The sequence below is a fragment of the Nyctibius grandis genome, chromosome 3 (genome assembly GCF_013368605.1).
Source record: "Nyctibius grandis isolate bNycGra1 chromosome 3, bNycGra1.pri, whole genome shotgun sequence".
NCBI lineage: Eukaryota > Metazoa > Chordata > Aves > Nyctibiiformes > Nyctibiidae > Nyctibius > Nyctibius grandis.
The window spans coordinates 42,892,696-42,908,479 of NC_090660.1; the positions used below are offsets into that span (position 1 = coordinate 42,892,696).

At 42.9% G+C, this 15,784-nt stretch overlaps 1 protein-coding gene across 1 annotated transcript in view; it reads right to left on the reverse strand.

Moving 5' to 3' along the window:
* Positions 1–752: 752 nt before the first annotated feature.
* LOC137661472 (dynein axonemal heavy chain 5-like) overlaps positions 753–15,784 on the reverse strand; it is a 186,717-nt gene continuing 171,685 nt past the window's right edge. The window contains exons 74-76 of the mRNA XM_068397024.1: positions 7,451–7,659; positions 2,457–2,678; positions 753–1,091 (exon numbers count right to left, since the gene is read on the reverse strand). Of these exons, the coding sequence (XP_068253125.1) occupies positions 873–1,091; positions 2,457–2,678; positions 7,451–7,659 (650 nt within the window). The 3' untranslated portion in view covers positions 753–872. The remainder of the gene's footprint in view (positions 1,092–2,456; positions 2,679–7,450; positions 7,660–15,784) is intronic.

Sequence of the window (15,784 nt, forward strand, 5' to 3'; positions counted from 1 at the left end):
ATACAGAATAAAAAGCAGTTAAGGGGTTTGAGTTTGTGGGATTCGGGCACTAACGCCAATGGAGCAAATACTAACAGAGCCAAACTGGTGTTCAGATGTGTTTACTCTGAGAATTTAAAAACTTTTTTCTTGGTAGTAATGAGGTGTGCACATCTTCCTTATAGTGGGATATAGGTTTAGAAATGAGTTAATATGTGCAAAGGCCACTATTTGTGCAAAGATAAACTGACCTGTTTGTACAACTTCTGTGATTGTTAGCATAAACAAGTGACTATTCAAGGAAACGGTAGCATCCATTTGTAAAACCACCCAGTAAGTTTACAAATGCAAAATCAAAGGAACGGTGCATTGGAATGCATGCAGATAAACATAGAATTTTACCATACGTTTAATTTGCTTGTCATTACAGCTTTAATAATGCTATGGATGATAAATTTTTAACTACAAAGTTGAATTTAAAAAGAATTATATCATATTATGAAGAAGTCTTGTACTAAGAAGAAAAGATAACATCTACAAAAAAAACCACCATAAATGGTAGAGCAGTTGTCACTATCATAAGCACTTTTTTCCCAGTGTTTCCATTATGAGCAAGCTAGTTCATTATATTTTCACTTGCTTTATAACAGTTGCCGAATTTTACACCTGCAACTGTTTTCCCTCTGATATTCCCAGGTTAAATACATTTAGCATTTTTGCTGCGAACGGAGCAAACTGATCTATATGTAATTAACACAATCTCTATACGTCACTTGTTAATTCCCACACCCCTCTGAGAAGGTAGCCACCACTTTGTCAATAACAACAGAAGTCCTACTGGCTGCAGATTAATCTTCCTAGGTGGTTCTTTCTTTAAAGCTATCTGGTGGTCCTTATTTTGAATTGCAGAGCACTGCAACCCCCCGTAAAGTCCAATGATCAGGATTCTGCACTGTTTTCAGATGCAAAGAGAAAATGTATGTCAGATCTGTTCTCCGAGGTTTTTTGTAGACAGGGCAGGAGTACACACTTCCTTGTTGCTTCTTTGGGTCATGTAGTGCTGTTGTGCTGACAGCATACACATGGACTACAGGAAGACTTGTGAACAGCACCTGAGAATGTTAAAAGAGACATGGGGCTCAGCATTAGAGAAGCAGGATAGTGTGTCTGAACTTCAAATGCTGGAACTAGATTCAGTGATGGCCTTTAGCAGAAGCACCAGCACCTCAGCAGAGGCACGTGCGAGAACACAAGTCCTATGCTCACTACTACATTGACCCTAACTTTAAGCCAGTGACAGCTCAGGGACAACAGACATCAAGGAGCCTGGAAGGAAAAGAACGCAGCAGAAACCTGGAAAAGTGCACACCATGCAAGTAGATGGAAAAAACGACAGGGCGGTTCTAGGAGAGAGAGAGACCATTGTTGTTTTTCCCGTCCTTTGCCCCTTTGGCTAGCGTTCCCCATTCTTTCCCCATCTCCTGTTCCCTGAATGGCGGGACTGGAGCTACAAAGGCCAAGCTGCATTTAGCAAGCCTCCTTGTTACCCCTGCACTGCTGGCAGTGAAGCTTCAAAGATCCAAGGTGCTTCTCGGGTGTTTAACCAGACTAGATCCCCTCAGGTCTTCCAGCAGTATAAAATATTCATTGGCAGGGGGAAAAAAAAGGACCCAAACCCAAGAGCAACACAGAGGCTCGCTGAATACTCCATAGCACTTGAGTAAGTTCCACATTTGAAGGTGTCTTTTGACAAACCAGACTACAGCTGTCACCAGAAGCTACAGCTGGCAAGGTTTGGTTTGGAAAAGTTTTCTTTCAGCCAGACACAGAAGTGTTTTACCTACGGAGAGCAATTACCTCAACTCCAATTCAAGGACAGTTATCACTGCTTTGCAAAAAGTTTACCGGTGCAGACCATGGCAGGTTTCCCTGGGCAGTGACCACAGCATCTAATCACTACTCCATAGCTAGGTTTTAAATCTGCTTAGTCATATCAGTAAAATGTAACTCCATGCATGGATAACTGAGCATAAGGCCAGAACTAATACTCTTCTTCCTATTCAAAAATGGATGCCAGGGATTTCTAGTCATCCAAACACTGACCTCCACAACAGCTGTCATCAAACCCAGTCCTGGGCTTTGGAAGTTGTGATAGGGTCCCACTTGGTCAGTCAAAAGAAGCCTGACTATGGCTTGCACTATTTTATTCAAAAATAGCTGTGCTTCTAGGGCCCCTGAAGTCAACAAGCTCAGCATCTGGTCTGCTCTAGTGCAGCGCGTCCTAAATTCATTTTCCGACAGAAGTCTTTTTGTTCGGTTCTGGTGGGTAAGCACTCTGTCCTCTTCCCAGCCCTGCTAGTGTTTTACCCTTTTAAAATCTGTTGTGAAATCACTGCTGCAGGCACTCAAAATACTTCCTGGTGTTCTCTGAGCACACCATATTATGCCACAGTCAGTCATGCTCACTTGATCCTTACCTTTGGTGCTGACTCGATCAGCTTACTGTTTCTGCGGTCCCAACCTGCCCCTTCGAGGAAAAGGCCATATATGTAAACCCCACCAATGTCAGCAGGAGGAGGGCCAGAAACATCTTCTTTCATCATCTTGGTCACTTCATTGTGTAAAACAACACTATCGAGTGCCCACCCTTTTGCTAAATTCATGCGGGTTGTCTCTTGCCTCATAGCAGTTAGGAATCCCTAAGGAGATTGAATATGACATAAGTGTGTTTTAAAATACTTGAACTTACCCATTTAAAACTTTTCCTATATAACAGTGACATCAGCAGTATAAAACCTCATCCCACAGAATTTTATCTGCATACAAAACTAAATTCAGAGAAGCCACCAAACTGGCTTATTTAACATATCGGAAGCTGCATGTATAACTCACCTTACCTCACATGCCTACTTTACAACCAGTCAGATGGAGAGAGGTTTACAAGGCTGCCAGATTAATGTGTTTTTTGAGGTCCCAAATACAGGTAATTGCTAAGCCACAAATAACACTGGCATTTCGTGTGCTATATTACTCACCTTTTCTTATACCAACATTGTAAAATTGCTTTTCAGTCAACAAATCATGAAGCTTTTTACAGAACACAAAGAAAGTACAAACCGGAATCATGCAATTAAATAGTGCAAAGCCTTAATATACTACAATAACGTACTATTGTAGGCACCAGAAAGATAAACTCACAGCACTTCAGCAGCACAGAATGAAACTCACTCTATTCTGAAGAGCTACAATCTCATGATGTGGTTACAAGCTATCACAAGGCAAGCCAGGCTGGAGATGCTGGTTAGCTTCTCTCATGTAACTGTCCATGTGCACGCACACTGCGGTACATGGGAAGTACCTTAGTCCTAAGAGACAGGAGGGTATGAACGGCTTTGCACTTCCAGTGGACATGCTGTAGATGTACACCTTATTTTACCCTATGAAAACCCATTTGCGTAGCCATGAGATGAATAAATAAAATGCAAAACTTGAAGATGCAAGAGCAAGAGGGACTTACTGAGAAGGACAACTAGGAAGGTAGACGTTTCAGGACAGATTTCAGAGCAGAGAAACAAGGTATCATCTGGAGACAGAGATAGAAGAATACAGAGCCACATGGGGAACACACAAAGGTGGGTATTAGAGAGCCAACAGCACCGCTAGGAAGAAATCTGGAGCAGTGAGGGAGATGAACGAGCTGTTTATTTTTCTTCAGTATTCACAGTGGACAATGCTCTGTTGAGCTCCTGTTAGGGCCAAATGAATGGAAAGAAGTCACATGTGGAAACATGAGCACGTTGGTCTACTGAATGCAGGGGCCAGTCCCTGGCTGCTGGGACTGGAGTGCTTGTTGCACGTGCTAAGCACTTCGTAGCTACGCAATACCCTTCAAGTTATGAGAACATGAGATGACATTCATGTTTCGGTTAACTGACATTGGTTGCTTCTCATTAATATCATTCCAGAGACCTCAGGAGAAGTGTTTTAAAGAGGTTTTGTGATAGCACAGATAATTGTAATTGCGTTTGAAGTAGTTGAGAACTCTAGCATATAGCTAAGGGAGACAGGATTAAAGGCCAAGCTCTTCTATCAGAAATGCCATTAAATGAAAGCAGAATCCTTGTAGTTAATTTGTGGAATTTTAATTTGTAGAAACATGCTAGTACCAATAGTTTAAAATACATGAAGTGTTCACTGCCAGAAGGCCCCAGAGGGCTACTGGATCCCAGATAAACTGAAATATTAAAGAAAGAAGAGCCTGAAAAGGACAGGACAGAGCAATGACTGTATTAAGGGAATCAGTTCAAAGGCACTGTGGAAACACTAGAATAAAAGTAAGCTCGGAGCTGCAAGTTGTCTTCAGGGATAAGCTTTAGACTGCAGACTGTTCTTACAGAGATGGCAGGACCTCTACGCTGTCTGCAGTGGGAATTGTAACACTTACGTGCTCATTTGAATGAATCCTAGACAGTGTTTAGCTGTCAGCTGGAGGCCCAGCTGGGTACCCCAGAGCGGGTGAACGGCACAACAAACAGCAAGAAAGAATCAGGTGGCTTGAGGTGCCACTGTACAGCTGAGGGCTCCCCAAAACCCTCTGTCAGGGACATAACGGACCACTCACCATTACCTTTGTTTTGATTTCTGGTAATCTTTGCCCTGTTTTTTTTTGGTTTGTTTTGGGTGGGGGGAGGCTTGGGGCAGGGGGCATGTTGAGATTTCAGAAACAGGGAAAGCTATTTCTTCTTTCTTCAGCTGCCTTTTCCTGACCTTCTCCCTGGCCTGCTCACTGAATGCTGCTAAGGCTTTGTCCCTTTGCCTTCTAACAACCCATGCAAACTAACTCTGAACCTTCTAGTGAGGGAGAAGCAGGCATCCATGGAAGCTATGACAAGAAATATGGAAATCAGTGAAGTCTATTGCTTTCACAATCATATTCGCTCCTTTACCTTGCTTAGGAGGTTCCTTGTTTGTCGCTTATTTTGCAATTTCTACAGCGAGCAAATTATGGCAAGTTTACCAGAATTAAGTGGGCACTGAGGAATGGAGGCATTGTACTTCATATTCTTATTAGTATTCACATTGCTTTGGCATCTAAGGGTCTTAGAAATAGGCTGAGGATTCATTATGCTAAGTACTGTACAACCAGAAAGACAGTTCTGCCTTACAGGGCTTAAAATCCATATATAGGACAAATGACAGCAACTGGATACAGAGATGCAAACAAGGAAACAATAAAACAGTATCAGCCACAATATGGAAATTGAGAGGTAGGAATGAGATATGCATAGTGTCAAGGTTTTTGAGGAAAAAAATCCAGTAATGTCAGATTAACTTCCAGGAGGAAAGAAAATTCATGGCACTTCTTGTTTTGTTCACCTGAGTTATCTTGGCCAAATGCAGACACACACAGGGAACCAGGTTTCTTTTACACAGAAGCCTGAGCCTGCTCTCATTTGTATCACTATAAATAAAGAGTAATATCTGTGAAATTACTGAATTTATCCTAGTGTGTAAACAGTCCAAGAGAAGGCAGAGTCAGGTCCTATATTATTTTTTATTGCCAGAATGCCACATTCTCCCAGTGCTATAAATCTACTTTATTGTCTTGTGTTATCCATGGCATTTATCCATAAAGCAATGAGATTTATGCAAGTAGGCAAATTACAAATTACTTAGGAGCTGCATTTCATCTCACAAATGAAAGGATTTTTCTGACAATTTCTTAGGTATTACAAACAAGCCATTAGAACTACAGCACCAATAGCTCATCACCTCAGCTTGCTTGAGAAGATGAAAATCAATTTTCTTAACATATGAAGTACTGATTTTAAACACAGCAATATGAGTATTAACAAAATAATAGTTAATTAAATAGAAAAGGAGTCTTTGCTCAGGTGATTTCCCTGTAGAATGAGCCACTCCCACAGCCTGGGTTACAGAAAATGGAGACTATAACAATAACCATCTGATTCTTAAGCTTGTGATTGTCAGCACTAATGATTTTTAAATCAGGTAAGCACATCTCATTCTCAGATTTTTTTTCTCTGCACACTATGTATTTAGAGATTTCTAGAACTACATGTTATGAAGTGTTTAACTTTTGTATTTCTGTAAGCTTTCTCATTTACTATGGTCTATTATATCACAACTTGTTTAGGGACATTTTACTCTGGTTATTTGACATCTTTTTTGAGAAATCCAGATGTATGGATCCAAAAAAAAAGGTAGGATGCCCAATTTAGGCTGACAAAATTTCAAGACTGACACAACCCCAAAGCACAAAAAAGCCAGCTAAAATGGCCAGTACCAAATCTGTATCAGCTCTTGCTCATCTGTAGTGCAAAAGCAAACACCAACAAAACCAAAAGCCTATTAGGGTTGCATCCAGCCTGATCATTGCGAAAGTTACTTACGAATATCTTAGAGTGCCACTATCAATGTGTTGCTAACAAACCACATATGGAAGCACAATCATTTTATAAAACTCCTACTCCTCTCCCTCATACTTTTGCTTGGGAACCCTTTGCTCAGGGATTCTGTGAGCACACTTCCATGCTATAAAGTGGTATCGGCAGGCAGCTGACACAGACAGGAGAGATGATAGATGGATATTTCCCAGCAGTAGTCCTAGAGAATATTTGCCAGTGTTGCTTTCTCTATTCTAGGCAGCTGTTTCAGCTAGCTTTTGCATTGCTAACAAGTACTGAGATTAAAATAGATCTTTAAAATAGCTTTTTGCTAAGGCTTCACAGAAACCTGTTGGCTGGATACTCTCACAATGACTCACTTCCACAACTCCTACTTCCCACAAACATCTGTGAATCATAAAAACCTTTAAAGAATGTGGATAGCTGTGCAAAGAAACTACACATCATCTAGGTATGTATCGTTACTTCTTTTAACTCTGTTCTCAGCTGTTGCCTTTTTTGTGTTTCATTTTGTGCCAGGTTTTTATTTTATATGGTGCAGGCGAGAGGCTGTATTTTTATATGTCTCTGCAGACCAAGTCTTGCACAATTCTGAGGTGGTATAAATAACAAACCTTCCATTTCAAGGAACTGATTTTCAAGGATTGAGAGCCAAGTCCAAATCACTTCTTCCTATGACAAAGTTTTGAAACTTACCTTGTTTTGTACTCAAAAGGTTTTTCATACAGTGAATGAAAAACAGATTACTGTAACAGAGGAGGGGAAAAAAGGGGGATAACATTGAAATGTGAAAAGATGTATTTACCCAATTTCCACGCTATAACTAAAGCAACCAGAAGATGCATTCCATTATTTCAGTAATGTTATTTTGGCCTAGCAAAAATTTCTTCAATAGATGTTGAAGTTAATTTATCCTACATTTATGCTAAAAAATTGAATTTAGATTACACTTTGTATAGTCACGATTGAGTCAGCTTGAAGTTCTCTCAAGGTCTCATTTAACTGTTACACAGGAGTTAGAAAGATCAATCTGGCAGTCTTACCTGTGGATTAAAGAATCCTGTCATCCAGAACTGATTTGGTCGGCCATCCTGCAGCCAACTGCTGAACTGCTGGTTTCTTTCAAGAAGCTCAGTAAACCAAAATCCTAAAGTAGCCGACTCCCAGGAAATCCTAAACCATAGTTTTGGAATTCTAGCATCATACATACTATCTAAAGCATCTTGCAATTCTTCTGACATAATTATGGTTCCTGGAAGATAAGTAAAACATTCAGAATGAACTTTCCCCTAGCTTGCAAAGGCAATTAAAACTTCCAAAAGACATTCCGAGTCTAATAAACCCTCTTATGTTGTGCCTTAATTGCACACATGTTGCACTAAAGTCTTATCAGTTTGCAGTTAATTTGCTCAGACTTATAAGACTTGATTCAAAGTTAAAGGTGACAAGATAAATGATATTTCTTCTGTTATTTTGATCAGAAATAAAGATTCTTTTTTAAACAACTCATTCTCCCTCACATATTCACTATATTCACACTGTGTTTGGAATGTGATTACAGAATCACAGAATCACAGAATGTTAGGGATTGGAAGGGACCTCGAAAGATCATCTAGTCCAATCCCCCTGCCGGAGCAGGATTACCTAGACCATATCACACAGGAACGCGTCCAGGCGGGTTTTGAATGTCTCCAGAGAAGGAGACTCCACAACCTCTCTGGGCAGCCTGTTCCAGTGTTCGGTCACCCTCACCGTAAAGAAGTTTTTCCTCATATTTAAGTGGAACCTCCTGTGTTCCAGCTTGCACCCATTGCCCCTTGTCCTGTCAAGGGATGTCACTGAGAAGAGCCTGGCTCCATCCTCTTGACACTTGCCCTTTACATATTTATAAACATTAATGAGGTCACCCCTCAGTCTCCTCTTCTCCAAGCTAAAGAGACCCAGCTCCCTCAGCCTCTCCTCATAAGGGAGATGTTCCACTCCCTTAATCATCTTCGTGGCTCTGCGCTGGACTCTCTCTAGCAGTTCCCTGTCCTTCTTGAACTGAGGAGCCCAGAACTGGACACAATACTCCAGATGCGGCCTCACCAGGGCAGAGTAGAGGGGGAGGAGAACCTCTCTCGACCTGCTGACCACACCCCTTCTAATACACCCCAGGATGCCATTGGCCTTCTTGGCCACAAGGGCACACTGCTGGCTCATGGTCATCCTGTTGTCCGCTAGGACCCCCAGGTCCCTTTCCCCTACGCTGGTCTCCAACAGCTCTGCCCCCAACTTGTACTGGTACATGGGGTTGTTCTTGCCCAGATGCAGGACTCTACACTTGCCCTTCTTATATTTCATTAAATTTCTCCCCGCCCAACTCTCCAGCCTGTCCAGGTCCCTCTGAATGGCTGCGCAGCCTTCCGGCGCATCAGCCACTCCTCCCAGTTTTGTGTCATCAACGAACTTGCTGACAGCGCACTCTAATCCCTCATCCAAGTCATTAATGAATATATTGAATAGAACTGGTCCCAGTACCGACCCTTGCGGGACTCCGCTAGACACAGACCTCCAACTGGACTCTGTCCCGTTGACCACTACTCTCTGGCTTCTTTCCTTCAGCCAGTTCACAATCCACCTCACTACCCCATCATCCAGACCACACTTCCCCAGTTTAGCTGCGAGGATGCTGTGGGAGACCGTGTCAAACGCTTTACTGAAATCGAGATAGACCACATCCACAGCTTTACCACCATCTATCCACCGGGTAACATCCTCATAAAAGGCTATCAAGTTGGTTGAGCATGACTTCCCCTTGGTGAAGCCATGCTGAGTGCCCCTAATGATCCCCCTATCCTTGATGTGCCTAGAGACAGCACCAAGGACAAGTTGTTCCATCACCTTTCCGGGGATGGAGGTGAGGCTGACCGGTCTAGAGTTACCCGGGTCCTCCTTCTTGCCCTTTTTGAAGACTGGAGTGACATTTGCTTTCCTCCAGTCCTCAGGCACCTCTCCCGTTGCCCACGACTTAGCAAAGATGATGGAGAGTGGCCTAGCAATGACTTCTGCCAGCTCCCTCAGCACCCGCGGGTGCATCCCATCAGGGCCCATGGATTTATGGACGTCCAGGTTGCTTAATTGGTCCCTGACCCAGCCCTCATCAACCAAGACAGATTCCTCCTCTATCCTGACTTCTTCTGGGGCCTCAGGGGTCCGGGGCTCCTCAGGACAGCCTCCAGCAGTATAGACAGAGGCAAAGAAGGCATTCAGTAACTCCGCCTTCTTTTTAATCCTGTGTCTCCAGGGCCCTCACCTCATTCATCAGTGGGCCTACATTGCCTCTAGTGTTGGCTTTACCTGCAATGTATTTGAAGAAGCCCTTTCTGTTGTCCTTGACCTCTCTTGCAAGGTTTAATTCCAAGGAGGCCTTAGCTTTCCTAGTTGCCTCCCTACATCCTCTGACAACAGACTTATATTCCTCCCAAGTGGCCAGCCCCTCCTTCCATGATCTGTACACCCTCTTCTTCCACTTGAGTTTGCCCACCAGTTCCCTGTTTAACCATGCCTGCATGGTGTCCTGCTACCCTTCCTTGACTTCCTACCTGTTGGGATGCTCTGATCTTGAGCTCGGAAGAAGCAGTCCTTGAATGCTAACCAACTATCTTGGGCCCCCTTACCTTCTAGTACCCTGTCCCATGGGATTTCCCCTAGCAATTGCTTGAAAAGGCCAAAGTTGGCCCTCCTGAAGTTCAGGGTTGCAATTCTGCTAGCTATTCTGTTCCTGCCACATGAGATCCTGAACTCTACCATCTCATGGTCGCTACAACCAAGGCTGCCATCAACCTTCACCTCTTCAACCAGACCCTCCTTGTTAGTGAGGATAAGATCCAGCAGCGCTCCTCTCCTAGTTGGCTCATCCACCATTTGCATCAGAAAGTTATCATCCTCCAGTGCATTCACTGGAGGAACCTCCTGGACTGAGGACGGCTGGCTGAGTAGGCCTCCCAGCAAATATCAGGGTAGTTGAAATCCCCCATGACAACCAGGCCCTGTAATTGCGAGACTGCTCTCAGCTGCCTGTAGAAGGCCTCATCACCCTCCTCATCCTGATCCGGTGGCCTGTAATAGACACCCACAACAGTATCACCCCTGCCAGCCTGCCCCTTAATTCGCACCCACAAACTCTCAACTCGCTCCTGATCCGCCCCTGGACAGAACTCAATACATTCTAGCTGCTCACTCACATAAAGAGCAACTCCACCACCTCTCCTTAGTGGCCTGTCTTTCCTGAACAGGACATAGCCATCCATGACCACATTCCAGTCATGCGAGGCGTCCCACCAAGTCTCTGTGATTGCCACTAGATCATAGCCCCCCGACCGAACACGGATTTCTAACTCCTCCTGTTTATTCCCCATGCTGCGCGCATTGGTGTACAGGCATTTCAGGGAGCGAGCTGAGCACACCGATTTCACCCCAGGGGGATGGGAGGCCTCCTGGTCTACCTCAACAGTAGAGCGTTGCCCCAGTGGTGCAAGCCCAGCTACTACCCCATCCCCCTTCGAATCTAGTTTAAAGCTCTCCGAATGAGCCCTGCTAATTCCTGTCCCAGAACCCTTTTGCCCCTACGACATAAGCCTTTCCCATGTATTACAGTCACGCCTGTTGTCTTATAAAACCAGCCATTATCAAAGAACCCAAAGCCCTGCCTGTAGCACCAGTCTCGTAGCCAGGCATTAATAGAGAGAATCCTACTATTCCATCCCACGTCATCACCTGAAAATGGAAGGAGGGAGGAGAAAACAACTTGTGTCCCAGACTCTTTCACCAACTGTCCTAGGGCCTTGTAGTCTTTCTTCATCCCCCTCAGACTACGGGATGCAGCTTCTTCCCCACCTGTCTGGAAGATCAGCAGGGGGTAGTAGTCTGTGGCCTTCACCAGATTAATCAGTTAATTTTTTAAAATGTATTTTAATGGTTCCCACATACATCATCAATGATGGAGATAGATATACTGTGTAACTTGTCTATATCCTAAGCATGTACTGACAGTGATTATATTCATGAAATACACCGTTATTAATGATAACTTTGTACATTTCCATTATTAAGATTCCCAGAGGGAAAGCAGTATGTAGAATAAACCTAGAGGCAAGATTTTTTATATGTTTTTTTGGCAGTGGCAGTGCGTACTCACATATTTCGTGCATAGTACTGTTGCTTCCATTAAAATATTGGCATTTACTAAGACAATGATTTTTCAGTGTAACTCACCATTCCATGTGCCAGAAGTTCCTACACCTTACCAGTTTGTACTCTCAATAGTACTGAGAGCTGGCACATGGCCATGCCTCAGTATGTCTTCTCTAGTCCAGCTAAAATATTTTAAATTATAGAAACTGGTCTGGCAGCCCCCATGTCAATTAAATGTTTATGTAATACCAATGGTCAATGCATCATCATACACGCAACTGCTGTAATTGCCACAAGGATTACATGAGATACCAAACAGAATTAGGTGGCTTCCACCATAGAATATCTAAAGGAAAGAGAAGTGGGCTGGGTGACTGCAAACAAGAGCTGCAGTGGCCCATCCAAACATATCTGTATGAAAATGTGGCCTGTAATAAGCAAGCGTTTCAAATCCCTTCCTTCTGTCGAGGTTGGCAGGACCCCACGTCAGGGGCAGGAGAAGAATATCCAGAAACCAAACACCAGCTTTTAATTTAGAAGAATGCAATGGCTACCCTAAACACTTGTATAAGAGTGTGTGCAAATCTGGTACTTTCTACTATGTATCAATAGCAAATAGGCTTCATTTTCTTCGAGCAGATAATGACCTGCTCTCGTTTATACACGCTTCTTTTTGTGCAACAAATGCTATGAGAAAACTGTCAACTTTTACAAAACCGCAAATATTAAAAAATACTGCTTATCCTGCTCTGGTGGTTTGACCCTGGCTGGATGCCAGGTGCCCACCAGGTTGCTCTATCAGTCAACTCCTAAGCTGGACAGGGGAGAGAAAATGTAATGAAAGGCTCGTGGGTCAAGATAAGGATACAGAGAGATCATTCACCAACCACCATCATGGGCAAAAAAGACTCAACTTGGGGAAATTAGTTTGATTTATTACCAATCAAATCAGAGTAGGATAATGGAGAAATAAAGACTAAATCTTAAAACACCTTCCCCCCACCCCTTCCTTCTTCCAGCGCTCAATTTCACTGCCAAATTCTCTACCTCCTCCCCACCAGTGGTGCAGAGGGACAGGGAATGGGGGTTGTGGTCAGTTCATCACACATTGTCTCTACTACTCCTTCCTCCTTGGGGAAGGGCTCCTCACACTCTTCCCCTGCTCCAGCGTGGGGTCCCTCCCACGGGAGACAGTCCTCCAAGACTTCTCCAACATGAGTCCTTCCCATGGGCTGCAGTTCTTCATGAACTGCTCCAGCATGGGTCCCTTCTGTGGGGTTACAACTCCTGCCAGAAAACCTGCTCCATTGTGGGCTTCCCATGGGGTCGCAGCCTTCTTTTTCCTCACAGCAACTTTTCCCCTTTTTAAATATGTTAGGATAGTGCTACCACCGTCCCTGATGGCCTTGGCCTTAGCCAGTGATGAGTCTGTCTTGGAGCCAGCTGGCATTGGTTCTATCAGACACAGGGTAAGCTTCTAGCAGCTTCTGACAGAAGCCACCCATGTAGCCCTCTCACTAACAAAACCTTGCCATGCAAACCCAGTATACCCACATTCTCTGTGATGGCTTCGTAGCCAGGTTCAGAATCATGGTTTGGGATAGCTAAGACTCTTTTATAACACAATTAATAAACCTTCTCTTTGAGTATAAATCTTCTCTAACATATAATGAAGAGCACCAACATTTAAGAAAAAGTCGGTCTGTGTCATCTCCCTTTTGCCTAGAAAAATGTAATATTAGACCATACACTCCATTCACCCTCTGGAGGCAGAAAAAATGGAAAAAAATCATGCAACACATGTTGGTTTCAACTTCAGAGCAACTGTAGTGAGGGCAGAAAACAAGTTAAGAGCATCCCATTTGAGCCCTGGGGATCATTACCATCTGAATTAAGAAAGAATGAACTCTTTCATCTCTGGTTCTTCCTTGTTTTCAGGCTGATACAGCCAACTTTCTTCTGCAACAAGGGTTGTGAGAGCCACATTTTCTTCCCTCTTCTTGTGGGCAGGCTGGAGCTTTTCAAGTAGGGAGATACAACCAGTCCCTGCTCTGAAGCATGGTGAAATCTCTTAGGATGGTTGCCCGTTATGACTCAGAGCAGCTGCTGAGAACACTAAGCCAGAGTGTTCTTGAGGATGAGGTATGTTCACAGCTCTGGCCTCGCCCATATAGCTGCATAAATATTCCTAGTGAGTGGGTGTCATGTCTGGCAGTAGGCATACAGTGCTTGAATTTCAGCACTAAATGACATCTGTGGGTGTTGGGATGCATTCCTGCAGCTAAAATACTCCAGTAAAAATAAAAATAATTAAATAAATAAAATAATTGTCAGAAATAAAATTAGTAACATGTCAGAAAAATAATGGTATCTTTCTGGATAAAGGTGATACAGGTGTTTGAAAAACTATATTTGATAAATTGAATGAGTAGCACACCACCAAAGGCTTCTCATATTTAACTTCTGAGAAGCTCAGAGCACTGGTTACTATATGAAGAGACTGAATGTCCTATGAATTTAACATGACAGGCTTGAATGTTCTATGAATCAGATGGGCCAGCTCTTTATAACTGGGCTATTTTGGGTTTTACTTCATGATATTCCTGTTCTTGAATGGAATAAAGCCCATCGGAATGGGCTGCCCAGGGAGGTGGTGGAGTCACCATCTCTGGATGTGTTTAAGAAAAGACTGGACATGGCACTTAGTGCCATGGTCTAGTTGACAGGGTGGTATAAGGGCAACGGTTGGACTCGATGATCCCTGAGGTCTCTTCCAACCTGGTTGATTCTGTGATTCTGTGATTCTGTGAAAATGACCGATGAAAGGTCAGGTCAGTTAAAGACATTAGGGTATTTCCATGCTTCAGAAATAATATGTACTGTAAATACAATGTATTTGCACAGTATAGACAGTTTGAAAATTAGGATTCCTCTTTTTCATTGTCCTAAATTTATACCGCCTTACTTCTAAACCTGTCCAATTGCTGTGTAGTGAATAAGCCAAATAAAGCTACTCGGTTCTGAGGATAACTAGTTTTTACTGTTAATTAAAGTCAATAGTCTGTTCTTTTAAATTGATCTGGTTTTAGGGTGATTCATTCAATAGATATAATGCTTTGAATGGATGACATCGGGACCTTGTGTTATTTCATGGAGTTGCTCCTTTGCACTACCATACTTATCACAAGTTGAATCTGAAAACTGTGGAATTCGTAAAATTTGGATCTACATTTTGAAGTTCACATTTAGGAAAGCCTGTATCTGCACTAGAAAACATGTGTATCTCATTTAAATGAGAGGATAAAGTTAGAAACAAAGGAAGGATCTTAAACTCCAGTATGAACCAAAAAAAGCCTCAGTCCACTGACTGATTCTCTTCCCACAGGCACAGATGTGAATCAAGAATAGCTAGAATAATTATGTAGGATATAAATGAGATGAGAAGAAGCTAGTTTCTCCATCAAGTACAGTCTTCCACAGCTGACTTCATTATAGTAGGATTGGAGACTATCCCTTGAGGACAATACTTGCTAGACAATGAGTCTGTTAATCTTGCCTTTACAGTACACAGAGGAAAAAGCTCAGTGAAAGCATTAATCCATTGTTGACTGTCACAATTGCAACCATAGAAGTTGATCTTTTCAGCCTTTAATCCCCACTCAAGTTTACCTCCCAAGCAACCAGGTTTCTTTTTGGACTAGTCACTTCTTGCCTCCACCACTAAGCTGCAGCTCTCTCTTCTTCATTGAACACGTTGAAGAGAAAATCCCAACTTGATTGTAACTTTATAAGCTTTCCTCCCTTTCTGCCTTATGGCAACAGCCAACTTGCTTTTGCTTGTGCTTTCCCCAAAGAAAGCATTGTTTATTATTCCACACAAAGGTACAAGGTATACAGAGTACTAGACAAAACCAATACAAGCTAATGTATGTTTTGCCATATCTAAAACTTAATCTTTTTTTCTTTTGCAAGCTTTAGTATGTTTCTGCTAGCTCAGTGACCACCATTGCTGTGCTGAAAGAAGTCAACTTCTTTGCTTCAAGCAGTTCTTTGGGTATTTCTCTCTTTCTTCACTTGCAGCACTTGGGCACTTTGGCATTTGGAGATGATTCTCAGGAAGCTCTCAGAAGCTCATTTAACTCCATCATGCTGTTTTAATCCCAAGGCCCTTAACAATTTATCACCTTTTGTTCCTGGTCTCC